Source organism: Amphichorda felina (assembly GCF_050947745.1).
Source record: "Amphichorda felina strain 45539 chromosome Unknown scaffold_7, whole genome shotgun sequence".
Taxonomy (NCBI): Eukaryota; Fungi; Ascomycota; class Sordariomycetes; order Hypocreales; family Bionectriaceae; genus Amphichorda; species Amphichorda felina.
The window spans coordinates 1,921,770-1,939,802 of record NW_028145043.1 but is presented as its reverse complement, the minus strand read 5'-3'; the positions used below and the strand labels follow the sequence as shown (position 1 = coordinate 1,939,802).

Here is an 18,033-nt window from a genome sequence, read left to right as displayed (position 1 = left end):
ATCAAAACAACTCTGTAACTGGAAATGAATAGCACATAGCGGCCGACTTGAGCATGGTCTTTATGTTCCTAATTCATTCTTGAAATGCTATATCCCAAAATCAACGGTGTCAGGGACGCCTTTCTCATCAATCCACATCGTCAGCTGAGGTCTCCGGAGCCAGCTGCGTGTTGGCTGCGGGAGCCCTAGCATTGTCCCAGTTCGTCTTGCCGTCCGGCTGGATGACGCCTATTCTGTCGTACAATGAGCGAGCACGCAAGTATGGGTCCAAAGTCCAATAGCCCTCCCTGAGCTCAGCAGCGATCTTATCCCGCCTGGCCTTGTTCACCTTGCCTTCGTCGCCTCCTGGATGGTGTATCCACTCCATAGTGGCCGCCTCAAATTGCTTCACGACTTCTTCCCTGGATTGCAGAAGTCGGTCTCTCGATTCAGTATCCCTCATCTTACCATTTTCGCCGGGAATGGGTTCCACGTATTGGTATTCCCAATCCTCATCGCCCCCGAGCTCTTTCAGGATTTGTCCTGGCTCGATGAATTGTTCAAGGTCTGATTTATTATTGGTGAAATGGACCTTCCCTGCCACGACAGGATCCAACCATCCGCGGATAACTCTCCATATTCCTATGTTACGTTAGCTTCCCGGGTCTATAGTATTTCTGTGGAAACTAACCCTGGAATAACCATGGCGCGTTGTGAACAAGGACAGCACCAAGAGACTCGGGGTAATTGGCCTCAAAGCACTTGATCATGAACTTGACTGGAGTGTAATCCATGTTGGCCATGGAAAAGCTGGTCATATCAAAAATGACAGTCTAGATCCCGCTATCAGCCGTCTGCCTAACCTATGCAATGCTAACAGAAAACAAAAGGAAGAAAGAGGGGGGGAGAAAAGCACTTACAGCTGTGTCCACAGGCGGTGAAAGAATCATCCGGGTCGTCTCGATAATGTATACTGTATACTTTTCCAAGCTCTCCTCGCACTGTTCACCCTGCTTATGGAGTCGAACTCGAATAACACAAATGGGGCGGCCATTCTTGTCTGTCCCATGAAGGAAACTCTTCCCCATACGAATCTGTGCGAGGAAGTCTTCGCCTAACTTCTGAGTGTGGGCGTCCTCATCATTCAGGTTCTCCAGAGCTCCAGCCTCCCCATCCCTCATGATCTCGGCATCCACAAGCATTTCATTGTGTCTCCAGTTCAACGTGGATACAGCCATGACCAGAGCCTTCTCGACGTCCCATTTACGGGCTCGCAAGAAACGCAGGAGCAGGGCATCTGGGTGGTCATGCTTAACCATGGCCCAGATTGTCGAACGGATGGTCTCGGGGCTATTTTTTGCAAGTGTTTCGTGGAACTGCTTTGTTTGACCGTATTTATCGTCATCCTCTCCATTTTTAGCATCTCCAGCCAACGGTAACGTGGTGCTTGACTTGTTTTCCCCTCGGTTCTTACGGAACATTCCAAAACGCTTCTTCTTGGAAGCTTCGCCCTCAGAAGCCGCGCCTGGCTCCAGTGGGGTCGATGCGTCAGCAGATGACGCTTCGTTACTTTCGGCAACACCGCAAAGCTGAAGGATGGATATCCATAGCTGGCGAAGCTTCTCCTCCTGCTCCGGGGTCAGGTTCCCCGGGCGGCCTTCTGGGATCTGAGAAGCCATTACGGCGGGTGAGTGTGAGTCGGACAGGTCGTCTGAGCTTTCTGTCTGACTTGATCCTTGAAGAGTGATCTGAGCCAAAATCCCAATGAATGAGATGATGGCAACAGCTAGTAAGTGATACGACAAGCTAGCCTTGAGGCAAATGCGTTTGTCAGAGGTAAGATGGGAGCCTTGGTGGGCTCTGTTGAGGGCGAGACCTAATTGGGGCTCATGTAGGGCGGAAGTAGGGGCGACTAGGTGCGGGCTAGAACATTTAAGTTCTAAGTAGTAGCCCGATTGTATGCTAGTTAAGCCAAGTTTAAGCACACTTGGGAGGCGGAGGCCTGCGATGAAACCGTGGGCAGTTGCTGGGGCTTTCGTAGCACACAGGTGCGTCGGGAACACCTGTTGTCGAGGAGGAGTACGAATTCCGCGTCCGAAGATGAGAGAGTGTCGTTCAAGCTGGGGTCTCATAGGGAAGTGGCCAGCAGGACCACTTTGGGAGACAGGAAGGACGGTCCAAAGAAGGCAATGTAGGCGAAACCGTTGAGGTCGATACACTCCAGGTCACCTCGTGTTTTGGATATTGAGAGTAGGGTATTTGATGGCTGTAGAGGAACTAGTGCAGACGGTGCAGGAGTTGAACAGCAAGGTGACCAGAGATGAAGGATTGGAGTTGCCAACTAAGGTAGCGATGAATTCGGAGAGGTCGGAAGCGACGGCGGAGCTGACAGGGATGTGTTCTATCGTCAAAGCAACAGCCAAGAGTACCGAAGAAATATTCAAGACTTTGACAGGGTAATTTGTCAAAGACCCGAGGAGTCAAGAGCGTTGGACACGGGAGGCTAGAGACCTGTTCAAAGAGATCGTTGTGATGAAGCAGGGTAGTTTTAAGGCGGTCGTACGAATGCCCGCCATTTGGAACCGATGCTGTCGTTTTTTTAGCGCGTGTCCCCAAGCCCACCAGGGACGGTGACCTGTGTGTACCTGGCCAGAAACTCACTGTGACCTAGCGCAATGATGCCTGTGACAAGATATTTGAGCTAATTTACGAATCAAAGTAGTCTCTAAGTATAGTCCTAAAGGAGCCGCTTTGAAATAGTTAGGCTTCGCAGCGGTAATCATTACTACCAGTCCGTACTTCGTACTTCGTACATTCCCGTCGAACCTTTGCGCACGTGTGCTGGTGGAACTTCTCGAAGCCAACTTGGAATTCAGAGGCCGGTGGCAGGTACGCCAGGGGATGCGGGGTGGGTGGTCGTGCGGTGGGGGCTCATGGTTGCACCCCAAGGTCCTGTTGTTGACTTCGCAAAGATACCCTCTCGACAAATTTCCGTATTAGAGCGACGCGACGCCTTACTCAATAATCATCAACCTACCACCTACGAGTGCTTCTAAACGCTCAGCCTGCTGCTCCGTTCCCAACTGTTACCTAGAGTGCAACGCAAGGCATCTCCCGAACACACACTACATAACCCGAGCGGCGCACACAATGACCACTGAAATCCCCGAGTCTACCGACAAGAGCTCGAATTCCCGAACGCGCACTTCACGTCCAACAACGCCGCTCCGTCCATCCTCACGATCGTCGTTTCGCGACTCCGCCCGTAGTGCGGGAGATGGAGAGGCTACCTTCCCTCTGAATACGTTTGAGCCGGCCTTTGCCGAGCTTTCAGACGCCATGGCTGACCTCGAGGCAAACATGATGCATTTCCAGCTAATGCACGAGAGTCTCGCTCGATTCAGCGAATCATTCGCCAGTTTCTTATATGGACTAAACATGAACGCGTTTTGTGTCGATTTCCCCGAGGTATATTCCACTCCACGTCTCCCTCATGTAAACTGTTCGGCAAATGATAGCTCATGCCCGGTGGTAGGCGCCCATCTCCGAGTCGTTCCGTCGCGAACGCCAGGAAGAACCGGTTCCCACCAATCCCTCACGCTCGGAGAACGATGGGGAAACTACATTTATGCAAGTTCGCCTCCAGCTTCCCCCCATAACTGTCTAGTAACCATCTGGTAGGACTACGGACACATCCTTCGTCGATAATCCTCCTGCGTCGACCAAACCGACCACTAGAACGACACAACCAGACAAACGTCAGTCTCGACTGCCGGCAGCTCGTGGATCCTCGACGACAACAACAACAACAACAAGGGGGAGATCTAACGCTGGTAGCCGTGGGCGTCCAACCGGACTAGCTAGGGCACGCGGTCGCGGCACTAGGTGAATAGGCCAAGGTGCAGACGTCGAGTCGAACACCTCTCATCAACGATTGCGCCTCGAAGCCATGCGCGGGACGTCAATAGCGGTTTTCTGCAGCCCGGGCTCAGAAGTGACATGAGATCCTCCCGAATGAGATGAGAAAAATATTCCTCTCATGCTCAGGTTGTCATGTCTATATCGCCCCGCGGCTCCGTTTCGGTATTGGGTCTTCCGTTGTCTGTCCAAAGCCCAACGGCGGCATCGGCTTCCTTGTGGGTATATGGCCCTGCTTTAAGCTGCTTGACTCTGTCCAAGGGAGATATCAGCAATCAATTAACACATACACACGTCAACCCCGTACAAAAGCGGATATTGCAAGCATACCTGCGCTTGTGAGGCTTTCCACGTCGATGGGCAACCAGATTCGTCTCGCTCTCAAACCATTTGGCACACTCCACACAATAATGTCGGCCAAGTGCAGGGAGATCCTCAGTCGCTTTCGTATCTTTGAATTGCGTTAAATGCTTGGGCGAAAGGAGGTCGGCTTTGATCTGATCCAAGTCTCTGGATAAAAATCAGTCAGGTTCCTGTACATCCCAACCTTATTACAGATCTTCATACCTAGTCTTTCGCCTCGTTTTCGTGATGGTTTTCTTGTTCGTTACTCCCATGATGTATGATTATTTCACTTTTTCCGTTGGAGTTATTGGGAGAGTGATCGGGGCTGTGTGCGATTCTTGATGCCGTCTGTGCTGGGGTTCTCTGTTTCTGCGATGGAAGAGGTTCAGAAAATTTTTGTGGAGACCCAGAAAAAAGTACGGATTCTAAGAAATCACAGTCCCAGATCGTCTAAGTACTTACGAGGGCGACCCCCGTTTTTGGAGATAACGGAAGGTGCCAGATAGGCTCTCGACAGAGCATAGATTCCTTCCTGAGTAGCCGAAATCTTTTAGGCGGTTAGAAAAAATCTCAATACCCTTTAGAGACCATATCTATCCTTTTTAATCGTCTCCAAAAACGGGGTCGCCCGCGTAAGTAGGCTTACCTACTACATGTACCTAGTACCTACCTACTTAACAGGACGCCCGCTGCTCTGCCCAATGAACCGCAATAAGACGTACTATTACCTCTGGTATTATGGAAAAGCAAACGCGCATCGGAGAGCGTAAACAGCTTATTGCTTTCAGCGGTGAACTTATGGTAGCATAGGGGTTCTGTACTATATTAGTAATTAGTAGCGCTGCTACGGGGTATAGTCGTATTGTACTCGTAGGTACCTAAGTACGTGCGTAGGACAACCCACCCATCCCCGTCCTTAAAGTATTAATATAATACTCTGTACGGAGTACTTGGGTAGATACTTAGGTATCATTACTAGGTGCTCATACCTAGGTACTATTGGCAACCCTGTTAGTACTGCTTACTGGGTATCGCCTGACTTCTTGGAAGTTCTTAACAGATGCTCTTTCAAAGATGATCCATACGTTACTGTCGACGCTCAAGTAATGGTTTCTCCCAGGCCAGAGAAAATGGCTACACTACTAGTACGGATGACATTAGAAAGCGTCCCTTCTAATATTCCCCATTCTGTCTATTCGGGTACCCACAAGACCCACCATTGTTGTCGCTTGCTCGTGCAAGAGCGCCGATGCCGTTAATTTTGGTAGGTGCGTTCCCAACCACGGACACAAATCTAATGGTGCTCTGCAGCGAAGTTCGTGACGTTATGGTAGGGCCACAGCCTCTGCGAGACTCAAGGCTGCAATTTCCACGAGACTCAGGGCTTAGTTCGCGGCGAGCGTGGCTAGGTGGTTAGTCAAAGCAAGTACTAGTAGTATCCAAGACGTGATGATTTAATACGAGTACGTTGCTGAGTGATCTGCCTACCTAGGTACGAATATGCTACTCGTATGTTTTATTTTGATCTCGGCAATCCACCGTGGTATGGTAATTACAGAAATACGTATATATACGGTATATATCTAATACTCTCGTACTAATAGAATTATTATTATAAGGGTCTCTCGCTTTTTCCCCAATGTACATAGTACTTCGTATAGTTGATAAGATGAAAGTGTGCGGATTAATATCACCTACCTGAGTTCCACAAGTCGGTCGGAGATCGAGGTTTTATTTCCGTACACAGACTTGCAAATCCGACGCGGGATCGCCGGGACCCGACATAAAACCGAGGTTAAAGCTAGTTGGGCCGGGCAGGGGGAAAAAAGTGAGTGCCGGGGGCCAGCAGATCCCAGGTATTACACAAGCCGCGGCACATTTTTATTTCCCTCGAACGGTTCCAGAGGTGCCTGGTTGGGGGACTTCGTACTGGGGGCTCACTAGGGCGGGAAACGAAAACCTGGAATGTCGAGGTGAAGGCATCGTTGCACCCGATCGGAGCCGAGAACATCGGCCGAGCTCTCTTGGCCAAACCCTGCACAACGTGGTGGGCTCGTTATGGTGAAGAGACCAGGGCCAATGGCAAGAGAAGTACTAGAAACACAGGTGTGGCAAAAAAAGCTCCTCCAGGACGGGAGTCGGTTGGGGTCATCCGAATCGCGCGCGAGTCCATGAGTATGGATTTGACGTCTTCCTGTCTGTTCACATGCCTGTTAACTCGGCCCCCGGCATTGAGAGAATATGCTCGCAGGCTTACGATGATGCCCGGTGGTTGTTGCATGGATGGGAAATGCAGGTCTCGCGGGCGACTCCCCTCGCCTCCAGAGACCCGAAAGCCCCATAACCGCTGCTACGAGTAATACTCGTAGTAGTAATACTTCCGAAGACATCTGCCATCGGTAGGGGAGCTTCGGCTCATGACGAAGCGGCAAGACGGATTACTTTCGCATGGTTACTTATTGGTCAGAAGAGTGTCCACAGTAGGCGCCAGCCAGGTTCTCCAGCTGTTTGAGTTTCCCAGTGCTACGAGTCCACATCTTGTTCAATCTTGCTCGACATTCGCCAGACGTGTCTTTTTCCACCCCTCACTATCATGTGGCACACCCCGACCCGCCCTTTCTACCCCTTTTTAGACGTCATGCCGACAGCCAAACTGTGCGCAACTTCAATCTCCAGAAGGGAACAAGCCCAAACCGTTAAGCCGAACTTTAACATTGCGGCAATAGGATACGAATACATATATGAATCTATACGAATATACATAACATACATAAGAATAGGCACATCAATATATATATAATAAACACGCGAATATACATATTAATATATATACATTATAATAGTATCTAGTTTATTTTTACTTACCGCTGAGCAAGTTCACCTCCACTGATTTAAGTCACGCATAGTTCAGTTCATGCGGGTGCGCACTGTATGGTGGAGAGAGGTGTGTAAGTAGGACGGTTCGGGTGTGGAAATGGACACATCTTCGGTCGCCCTATAAACATCCTCTCCGCCCCGCCCTTACCATTCTTTTTCTTTTCCTCAATCATCCTCAACCTCGGCTCTTGGGATCAGCGTCGCGGGTATTGCTACGAAACCTCGAGCTTGACCACCATCCCATCTCACGTCCATCTCAAGTTGACCTGAGTTGCTGTCATCATGCTTGCGACCAAGCAGCTTGTGGGCGGCCTTGCCCGGGCTCGCGGCTTGGGCAGTGCTGGGATCCGCCGTATGGCCACCGTCTCCGACGCTCTGGACCGCAAGGTGAGCATTGCATATACTCACATCTAAGAGATCCGCTCTTGCTGACATTCTGTCACAGGTTCGCCAGAACAACTGGGAGGAGAACAACTTCATCAACTACAAGAAGATGTCTGAGAACCTCGCCATCGTCCGCAGCCGCCTCAACCGCCCCTTGACCTTTGCCGAGAAGATTCTCTACTCTCACTTGGACGACCCCCATGGCCAGGAGCTCGAGCGTGGCAAGTCCTACCTGAAGCTGCGCCCTGACCGCGTTGCCTGCCAAGACGCCACCGCCCAGATGGCCATCCTCCAGTTCATGTCAGCTGGCATGGACCAGGTCGCGAACCCCACTACTGTTCACTGCGACCATCTGATCGAGGCTCAGATCGGCGGCGAGAAGGATTTGGCACGTGCCATCAGCATCAACAAGGAGGTTTACGACTTCCTCTCTACAGCCTGCGCCAAGTACAACATTGGCTTCTGGCGCCCAGGCTCCGGTATCATTCACCAGATCATCCTTGAGAACTATGCTTTCCCTGGTGGTCTCCTCATTGGAACTGACTCTCACACCCCCAACGGTGGTGGGCTTGGCATGGCTGCCATTGGTGTTGGTGGTGCTGATGCTGTCGATGTCATGGCCAACCTGCCTTGGGAGCTCAAGGCCCCTAAGGTTATCGGCGTCAAGCTGACTGGAACCATGTCCGGCTGGACTTCCCCCAAGGGTAAGTCTCCCCCAACCCTCCAAGTCATCTAAGCCACAAGCACTAACAACAAGGATGCAGACATCATCCTCAAGGTCGCCGATATCCTGACGGTGAAAGGCGGGACTGGCGCAATTTGCGAATACCACGGTGAGTGCATTACCTTGATTTATCCATCCCCCCCTTTTTTGATAGTTGTGATGTTCCCATTCCAGCATCGTGGGTGCTTTCCTGGAGGTTGAAGTATGAGTGGATACCCGGAGCTCCGGGGTCCGGGGAGCCCCCACCATGGACCTGCCCGTTCCTTCCTCCTGGACACCCCTGCCTAACTACGAGGGCGACGCCCGTTTTTGGCGACGACGGAAGGTGCTAGACAGGCTCTCGATAGCATAGATTCCTTCCTGAGTAGCCGAAATCTTTCAGGCGGTTGGAAAAGATCTCAATACCCTCGAGAGACCCTGTCTATGCTTTTTAATCGTCTCCAAAAATGGGGTCGTCCACGCAAATGCACACGATACGACTATGGGCACCCTATCCAACCCATTACCATAGAGTCCCCCTCCTCCTCACTCGCTCCCTTTCTCTTGGGGAATCTACTATATGATCTTGCCGCAAAATTTGAAATGTGCGCTAACATTGAGTCACAGGCCCTGGAGTTGACACCATTTCGAGCACTGGCATGGCTACAATCTGCAACATGGGAGCTGAGATTGGCGCTACGACCTCTGTGTTCCCCTTCAATGATCGCATGTACGACTACCTCGCCGCCACCAAGCGCAAGGACATTGGCGATTTTGCTCGTTCTTACGCCCCTGAGCTCCGTGAGGATGCCGGAGCCGAGTATGATCAGCTGATCGAGATCAACCTCTCTGAGCTCGAACCCCACATCAACGGGCCCTTCACCCCTGATCTGGGTACTCCCATCTCCAAGTTCAGCCAGGCAGTCAAGGAGAATGGCTGGCCGGAGGAGCTCAAGGTTGGTCTGATCGGATCCTGCACTAACTCCTCGTACGAGGATATGAGCCGTGCCGCGTCCATTGCCCGCGACGCCCTTGACCACGGCCTCAAGGCCAAGGCCGCATTCACCGTCACCCCCGGCTCTGAGCAGATTCGCGCCACCATTGAGCGCGATGGTCAGCTCCAGACCTTTGAGGAGTTTGGTGGTATGGTTCTGGCCAATGCTTGCGGCCCTTGTATTGGTCAGTGGGATCGTCAGGACGTCAAGAAGGGCGAGGCCAACTCTATCGTCTCATCCTACAACCGAAACTTCACCGGTCGCAACGACGGCAACCCCGCCACTCACTCTTTCGTCACCTCTCCCGACCTGGTGGTTGCTCTCACTATCGCTGGCTCCCTGCACTTCAACCCCCTGACCGATAAGCTCAAGGACAAGGACGGCAACGAATTCCTCCTCAAAGCCCCGACCGGCGACGGTCTACCCAGCCGTGGCTACGATCCTGGCAACGACACCTACCAGGCTCCCCCCAAGGACCGCACCACTGTCAATGTTGCTGTGTCCCCCACATCCGATCGCCTTCAGATCCTTGAGCCCTTCCAGGCTTGGGATGGCAAGGATGCGAAGGATCTCCCCATCTTGATCAAGGCCAAGGGCAAGACCACCACTGACCACATCTCGATGGCTGGTCCGTGGCTGAAGTACCGTGGTCACCTCGATAATATCTCCAACAACATGCTGATTGGTGCCATTAATGAGGCCAACGAGGAGGCCAACAAGATTAAGAACTTCACCACGGGGGAGTGGGATGCGGTCCCCGCCGTTGCCCGCGACTACAAGAAGAAGGGTATCAAGTGGGTTGTCATTGGTGACTGGAACTACGGCGAGGGTAGCTCTCGTGAGCACGCTGCCCTTGAGCCCCGCCATCTTGGCGGCCTGGCTATCATCACCCGCAGCTTTGCCCGCATTCACGAGACCAACCTGAAGAAGCAGGGCATGCTGCCGCTGACCTTTGCCAATCCTGCCGACTATGACAAGATCAAGCCCGAGGACAAGGTATGTACAAACAAGAATTTAATTCCACACGAAAAGATTTACTGACACCTGGGGGTGACAGATCGATATCCTCGCTACCGAACTTGCTGTTGGCAAGCCCGTCACCATGGTCGTCCACCCCAAGGACGGCAAGTCCTTCGAGGTCAAGCTCGAACACACCTTCAACGAGCCCCAGATCGAGTGGTTCAAGAACGGAAGCGCTTTGAACACCATGGCCAAGACCCCCCGATCATAAAGGGAAAGACCCCAATGAGGAAAAGAGGGTGTGCTCAGCTGTTGAGGGCGAAGCAGTGGGGTAGGGTGTCAGACGGTGGACGGATGATGAGGAAAAGAGATATATGTTCGACTGTTGGGAGCGAAGTAGTGGGGGGTAGTGTATTATGTTGCGGGAGCCTATAGCCCTTGCTTTCGGACTTGGCGTTTAGGGGTCACGATCGGCCATTAACGGAAAAGTAGCCCTTTAAGGGTTAGAGCTTCTTATGTATTCTATATTATCAAAGTATATTAAGCAAGTATCTGCTATAGGCGCCCGAGACAATTATTTTCCAATGAGTCATAAATCTTATTAGCTTAATTATTAGCTTTAAGACATTAACTAAAGCTAGGTTCATAAGAAGAGTAAGGAGGTATAATGAGGTAGTATAACGGTAGTATAGCGGTGATATCATAGTTAGGAGGAGCCCATAGTGACTATATTGATCTCTGGAGAGCTTAAGGCAAGGCCTTGTCAGGATTAGATACATAGAGGAGAGTGAAGAGGTATAACGAGGCAAGTTATCGGCAATATAGCGGCGATATTGCAGTTATGCGGCATACGGTGACTGTATTGCTAAAGAATACATAAGGTCTTGACGGCAGGGGGTCTTATGAGTCCCTGTCATGTCACGTGGCTCGTCCTTGGCCCCTTGCACGTGACTTCGTGCCTCGGAGGCAGGTCGACGCGATCTCGTCTCTTCTGCCTCTGACAGCCCTAATGTAAAGGACTTATAAGAGTAATCCCTTCATGTCGTACCTCTACAGTCCGTTACACGTGACCTCTCGATCTCGCAGGCAGATTGCTGCGATCTTACCTCTTCTGCCTCTGACAGCTACCTAGAGCCCTTATTCCACGAGATAATAGGGCTAGTACTATATAACTAACACTAAAAATAAGAGTCACCTATATTAGTAGATAAAAAGAATATAGTTTAAAGTCTTACTCTATTACCCGATCTTAGTATATATATACTAATACGGATAGAATGAGGCTCTTAACCGCAACCTAGGTAGTACGTACTGCTCCCGTATCGATCGCGATATTAGCGCCAAGTCACGTGGTGATAAGAGTTGCGCTGTGGAAACTTGAGGCTAGTATCTGTCCTTACCTCGACCATTTCTTCGTCCAAGAACGGCCCCTGTCAACACCGCACGTTTTCGACCAGGCAAGGACGCTAGAAATGAGTTAAAGTTCTGCAACTGCGTTTGACTCTTCTTAGACAGCTGCGACAATACCGGCACCCGAACGAGCCCGAAGCCCCGCCCACCTTGGTCACCAGCAGGAGACGATCAAACATGCCTAGCATCCAAGGCTTTAGCACTCTGCGAGCGCGATCCTACATCTTCCGGCTGCCGCTGTTCACTCGTGTTATCATCGTGATTATATTTGCGTTTTGGATTGTTGGGGTACAATCTGTTTGGAATTTACGACAATGGGGTGCCTTGATCCCATCCGAGGTGAATCTGGCAACTGGTAATTCTGCTTCTCCGAGCCATGATATATCGACTGGTGACGAAACTAATTACTGTAATTAGCCCACCGATTAACTACTTTTCCCCTGATTCACCTCAACCTATTTCACACTCTTGCCAATGTCATTGCATTGACACCGTTGATGGAGAGGTTCGAAAGCGAGTATGGAACTCTGACCACACTGGCGTTATTCTTCGGGCGTACGAAAGACCGGTCGACATTCGATACAAACCATTCCGCTAATATCTATCAGCACTCACATCTGTCCCCGCTATCCTATATTTGATAATAGAAAGACTCGTCCTCGGGGCTAACAACTCTATCATGGGTGCAAGGTATGATATGCAAGCCTTGGACACCCCAGCGTCGAGACATGAAACTAACTACTTTTCTCAAAGTATATGGGTTTTCTTGCTGTTGGGAATGGAGTCCATCAGGACCTTCAAGTCCAATCCATACTTGGTCATTGGGACACACCATATTCCAACCTGGATAACTCCCCTACTATTGATATTCGTCGTAGCCGTACTGATGCCCGGAACAAGTCTTCTGGGACATCTCTGTGGCGTGGCCGTTGGATATGTCGGTATGTATTCATTGGCATTACGCCGAACCCTAGAGTTGCTGACGTTTTCTCGACAGCTGGGCTTGGGTATATCAAGTACCTGGCCCCTCCCGAATGGGCTCTTCGTTGGGCGGAGTCGCGCCTCAATCTACTGTCAGTGCTTCCCCACTATGTTAGCATCGATCAGAAGACGTATGGACGCTTCGGTGTTCTACCATCCAGTGGCCACTCCGGTGGGAGCGCAGCTACGGAACTTGTCGGGAGCACACAACGATTGGGCCCTTGAGACAGCATCAGGCATATTCTCTCATGTTTAGAACCAGTTGCATTGTATAATACCATGTAGCGGCGGCTTTGACTCGTTGATTATCTTCAGCCACTCTAGCATTGCTAGCAGGAGTTATGGCGTTGTGGGCGATTATCGAGAGGTGTAAGAAAACTGTATTCTATCTCACAACTGTTTCTTTCTATTACTTCTCTTGAATCCGATGCAGCGGGAACTGCCTGGATCAACGGGCCAAGGAACACAAGTCTCCCAACTCGGGCTCAATGATAGGATTCCGTGTTAATGTTTAAGGGGACATCACTCCTCCAGGCACTTGAACGTATCATACCACACAAGCTGGGTAGGTGCGCGATCATAAACTGTAGAAACCTGGATATAATATAGCGCCATCAGGGATTAAATCGAAATTGGTAATACCAAGTTGCAAGAATAGCATAGACATAAACACTGAATCTATCAAAACTTGGGAAGGAAGCCTCGAATATGAAATGCAGCAAGCATTAACTGGCATGGACGATTATTATGCCCTTTCGCAAACCGGTGTTCATAATGGTAGTTGTTCGCAAAGACCAGCACGACGTCTGTCGCTGTCCGTCCATTATGTGGGACATATTCTAAATCCAAGTATGAAATAGCCACGCGCGCGTATACCCCTCATCGTCCCGTCTTCCTAATCGTATAATGAGCTAATTCAAGACTCTTAAAGGTGTACACATATGTACCTAGGTACCAGGTGCCTGTGGCCTCGAGTGTGGATACAGTAGCAATACGTACTTCTTACTAAACTCGTACCTTATTAATAGCAGTACCGTACCTGACCTTGGTGGCATTAGTAGGTAGTTTAGTACTAGTACTACTACTGGTTACTAAGGAAGATTTATTAATACTACCTACTTACGCGGGCGACCCCGTTATTAAAAAGGATAGATATGGTCTCTAAAGGGTATTGAGATTTTTTCTAACCGCCTAAAAGATTCCGGCTACTCAGGAAGGAATCTATGCTCTGTCGAGAGCCTATCTAGCACCTTCCGTTATCTCCAAAAACGGGGGTCGCCCTCGTAAGTAGGTAATATGAAGGCAGAAAGGAGGAGGTCCCAGTTTCCAAGGTACCCGTACGTCGACTCTGCCCAATCAGCAGGATGGACAACCCTCCTTGGGCCAGGCCTCTGTGCGCCGCCCAGCTTTCAGCCGGTTCTCCTAGGTCGCCTGGTCTCAAAATCAGGGTCCAGCGCGACGGGCCATTGTAGTCCATTCCATTCGACCACAAGCATCACTCTCGGGAGAAAGATAGCGCATCGCGCAATCTGGCCACCATGTCCCGGCTACTTTGTAAGGATCGTGTCTGTCACCTATCCAGAAACTCCGGCTGACAGCTTCCCATCCAGCATCGGCGCTTGCTCTGCGACGCGACCCACGTATCCTAAAGCTGCCTCCTTACCTGTCATTACTCTGCATCTTTGTCGGAATCATCTGGCTACTTCTGCTACCCCTCGATGAATATTCCCGCCGAACTTATATTTCCGAGAACGCTCTCCTGCCAGGCCAGGTTCACACCTACTTCGGCGGTAGCGAGCACCATGTCTTGCGAGCGTACCGGCACGAGGTAGAAGCCCTGGTTGACCAAGACAACCACCAGTAGGTGCCAAATCTCTCGTGCTCCCGACACGGCATGTCTAATAGCGCCCTCGCAGTATCAATGACAAGCTCGAAGAGATTCTGAAAGGGTTTGGGGTCAAGGTCGGGCGACAGAGCTACACCTACCACGCAGCTGGACACGAATACAGCGGTGAAAATGTATACGGTATCTTGCAGGCGCCCCGAGGCGATGCTACAGAGGCTATTGTCCTTGTTGCTGCTTGGAAAAGCATGGAAGGGGAACTGAACCGGAATGGCGTCGCTCTAGCCCTGACTCTGGCGCGCTACTTCAAGCGTAAGTTACAACCCCCCACGATGCCTGAGCAGGACTGCGAGCCTAATGCTTCCCAGGATGGTCACTCTGGTCAAAAGACATCATCATCTTGTTCCCCCCCGATAGTCACACAGGCACGCAGGCATGGGTTGATGCCTACCATGATGCCCACGATCCTAAACAAGTGGCACCGCTTCCCCTTAAATCCGGTGCGCTCCAGGGTGCTCTAGCCATCGATTATCCGTTAGACCACCGCTTCCAGGCCATGCATATCGTGTACGACGGCACAAACGGGCAGCTTCCCAATTTGGACTTGGTCAATTCCGTCGTCAATATTGCAGGCGGCCAGATGGGCATCCAGTGCTTCATTAAAGGCATGCGACACCACAAGGGCACTTACAGCCACCGTTTGCAAACCATGCTGCGTGGTATGCTCAGCCAAGGTCTGGGAAATGCCTCCGGACCTCACAGTAGCTTCATCCCGTACCATGTCGATGCAGTGACCCTGCAACCCTTTGGAAAAGGGTTTCATGACGAGATGGCCATGGGTAGAGTGGTTGAGGGATCATTCCGGAGCCTTAACAATTTGCTGGAGCATCTTCACCAAAGCTTTTTCTTCTATCTCCTTATGCAGAAGGACCGTTTCGTTAGCATTGGGACATATCTCCCGAGTGCGATGCTACTTGCGGCAAACTTCACCATCATGGCTATATTTCTGTGGGTGAAGAGCGGACAAACCCCCCAGGACTCGGAAAGTAAGCAGGGGAAAACAGGGGAGCGGATCAGCTCCGCGATCAATGAGATCTCAGCATCGTCGGGTGCTGAAGAAAGAAGCTTCGTCCTTCCTCTAAGCATTGTCGCGGTCTGCCACTCGCTCTCCGCTATTCCTCTTTACATCTTCAATCATCTTCCTGCCGAGGTAAGACCACAAAGTCACACGTTTAAGCCCTCTTGCGGCGGCCTGTTGACAAACACCTTTTAGTACCTCTCCAGCGCATTTGCTACATTCTCGGCAGTTTCATCGGCGCTACCCTTCGCCATATGCTACCTTGCTGTGGCCCTCTGCAAGCCTGCCCAGCAACAGGCTCAACTCACCAAGGCCTTTTCTCTCCTCATTCTTGGTATGATTCTCGCCACCCTAGCAACTCTCAACTTCTCTCTCGCATTCCTAGTCGGACTTCTGGCTTCACCACTCTCCTTTGTCAAGTCAACAAAGAGTCGACCTTTAAACTGGGCTTTGGCGGCGATGCTCAATGTCATTTCCCCCCCAGCAGTCATGTTCAGTGCTGCTTTGGCTTATGGCATTGAAATCGAGAATGTTCTCAGGCAAGCGAGTTTTGGGTGGAACGTAGGGGGAATGTATACACCCGTTGTCATATGGGCTATCTGGTGGCCAGCGTGGACGATCGGTATGGTCAGTGTTCTAGGTTTTGCTGCTGAGTAGGGTTGTTTTATGTTTTGACGTAGGCAAACTTAATTGATTAATGCGCGTAGTTTCTGGAAACCAGTATTTAAGCTCATCGCCGCCGCGGCCCTCGGTATGACGGCGAACTAGGCTTCACTCACGGTACAGCGTATGCCTGCATCTAAGAATATTTTCCGGGCACTGAACTAGCGTACACCAGTGTCCTCTTGTGCGCTCGTCAACTATGCAGCCTTTCGGCTTCATCTACGCTGCCCATACATCTTTACCGGCTCCCTCGATCCAGTTCCCGAGCTGATTGACACTTGAATCCCAATCAAGCAGGCGTTTACGCAGATTGCCGACCTGCTTCATATCCAGAACTTTGGGCTGGACCCAGGTGATGTGTGCCACCTCATCCACTTGATCAATGGTGCCTCGAAGGAGTCCCAGGCTGAGCGCCTTCATTATGAGATGCTCGATCTCCTCAAGGCGAACCTTTGTTTCCTGAGAGATGGTCGTGAAAGTCATGGCTCGATCGTGAGGAGGTCGGCGGAAAACCGCTTCGGTCAATGCTGCCAAGTAGATTTTTTGCCGTAGGTGAGTAGAGTGCCCGTTCAACAGTCTATTCTCGGAGATATGGTCGGAGAGGACGTCGTAGGCGGCCAGGTCACCTCGGTTGAAGGCAAAAAGGAGGTCCCGCAGCCAGGAGTCGTCCTCACTCTGGGCCAGGGCATCGAGGATAGGGTGGAGTAGGAGCTCGCCGAAGTTGTAGATGCTATTGGACACGAGAGCTGCAACACTGAGGTAATAGGCCCTTTTGTGGCGCTCCTCGTCGGACATGGAGGATAGGTCGATGCAGGCAAGATAGAGCAGGGCGGTGCGATAGTAGTTGGCAAAGTCCATCTTGCGCTGTGGAGTGAAATGTTAGAAATGCCTCTACTATGTCCCCAAAGTCAGTACGAGCGAAACTTACCTGGTAGTAGCTCGCATTGGCATCATAAAACGCGGCATGTACGATCGTTTCCACTGAGTCGAAGGAGTCCAGTATCCTCTCAGCATCGTCCAGGTCTTTTCTCGCAGCATCCAAGTCGTTCAGACTCAGTTTCACCCTAGCAACCGCAACTGAGGCATACACAAGGGCATCCTGAGAGTTCTCGTTGTCTACCTTCTTCGCCACCGACTGCAAAAACGTCAAGCGCTCGTTGTCGTCTGCGAGTTGAGTAGACAAATCAGCACCTGTACTTCAGTCTCGAAGAGGTAGTCGTCCCTGAGTCATGTAACGCACCTCTACACTGTGTCGCGGCCTTCAAAGCCAGCTGTACCAGCTTCAACTGGTTGATCTTGTCCGCAAACTTAAGAATGAAGACCTTGTAAAAGGCCAAGCGCTGAGGCGCGCTCCCATCGTGATTGAAGAACCGGACAAGAGCATCCGTGAGTTGGTGCCATAATTTGCGCTCCCAAAAGTTTTCGAAGTCGAGAATGAGCGGTTGCAGCTCTTCTGGAGCTTCGTCCCGCTGCTCGGCGAGGAAGTCGGAAATGGTATCCACGTTCATCGTGGGAAATTGCTGCTGTTCCAGCTCCGTCTGCTATCCGGCCGGGCTTTAGATACAAATTCTGAGTTCGTACAAGGTCTTGTCAAGTTGAACGGCCCAGATGTATGGTGTGCAGCGAGAATTGTTTCGGAAGTGCTGTTAATGTCAGGTTAGTAGCAAGATCAAGCTTGTCGACGCGGCTGGCCATCAGCCTGGCGATGGTCGTCATGACTGGGTACGTAGTGCACAGGCCACCAGCAAGCCTCTTGGTGGGGCTTAACCACCTCTTTCCGGACTGATTCCATGAGGTACGTACCTACAGAAGCATGTGCCACCTCACGTGACTAAAATCCACTTCGGCATCAACTCTAGCCGACACCACCAAGAAGTTCGATGAACCTCAGAGCCCC

General features: G+C 51.1%; 4 protein-coding genes across 4 annotated transcripts; 2 read left to right on the top strand and 2 right to left on the bottom strand.

Annotated features, from left to right (window-relative positions):
* Positions 1-127: 127 nt before the first annotated feature.
* CSR1_3 (CRAL-TRIO domain-containing protein) lies at positions 128-1,658 on the bottom strand (the record flags this gene model as incomplete). The annotated part of the gene is made up of 3 exons (XM_083196776.1): positions 128-621; positions 671-812; positions 900-1,658. 3 exons carry the CDS (start codon positions 1,656-1,658, stop codon positions 128-130), a joined length of 1,395 nt encoding a protein of 464 aa, XP_083047984.1.
* A 5,743-nt stretch (positions 1,659-7,401) lies between these two features.
* ACO1 (aconitate hydratase ACO1) lies at positions 7,402-10,432 on the top strand (the record flags this gene model as incomplete). Its single annotated transcript, XM_083196775.1, has 5 exons — positions 7,402-7,506; positions 7,565-8,207; positions 8,268-8,336; positions 8,834-10,197; positions 10,259-10,432. The coding sequence occupies 5 exons, from the start codon at positions 7,402-7,404 to the stop codon at positions 10,430-10,432; spliced, it is 2,355 nt and encodes a 784-aa protein (XP_083047983.1).
* Positions 10,433-14,090: 3,658 nt separating this feature from the next.
* On the top strand, positions 14,091-16,130 carry GAA1 (GPI-anchor transamidase subunit GAA1; the record flags this gene model as incomplete). Its single annotated transcript, XM_083196774.1, has 5 exons — positions 14,091-14,106; positions 14,163-14,412; positions 14,469-14,707; positions 14,764-15,605; positions 15,669-16,130. 5 exons carry the CDS (start codon positions 14,091-14,093, stop codon positions 16,128-16,130), a joined length of 1,809 nt encoding a protein of 602 aa, XP_083047982.1.
* A 225-nt stretch (positions 16,131-16,355) lies between these two features.
* On the bottom strand, positions 16,356-17,644 carry RPN9 (proteasome regulatory particle lid subunit RPN9; the record flags this gene model as incomplete). The annotated part of the gene is made up of 3 exons (XM_083196773.1): positions 16,356-17,000; positions 17,065-17,300; positions 17,377-17,644. 3 exons carry the CDS (start codon positions 17,642-17,644, stop codon positions 16,356-16,358), a joined length of 1,149 nt encoding a protein of 382 aa, XP_083047981.1.
* Positions 17,645-18,033: the final 389 nt, after the last annotated feature.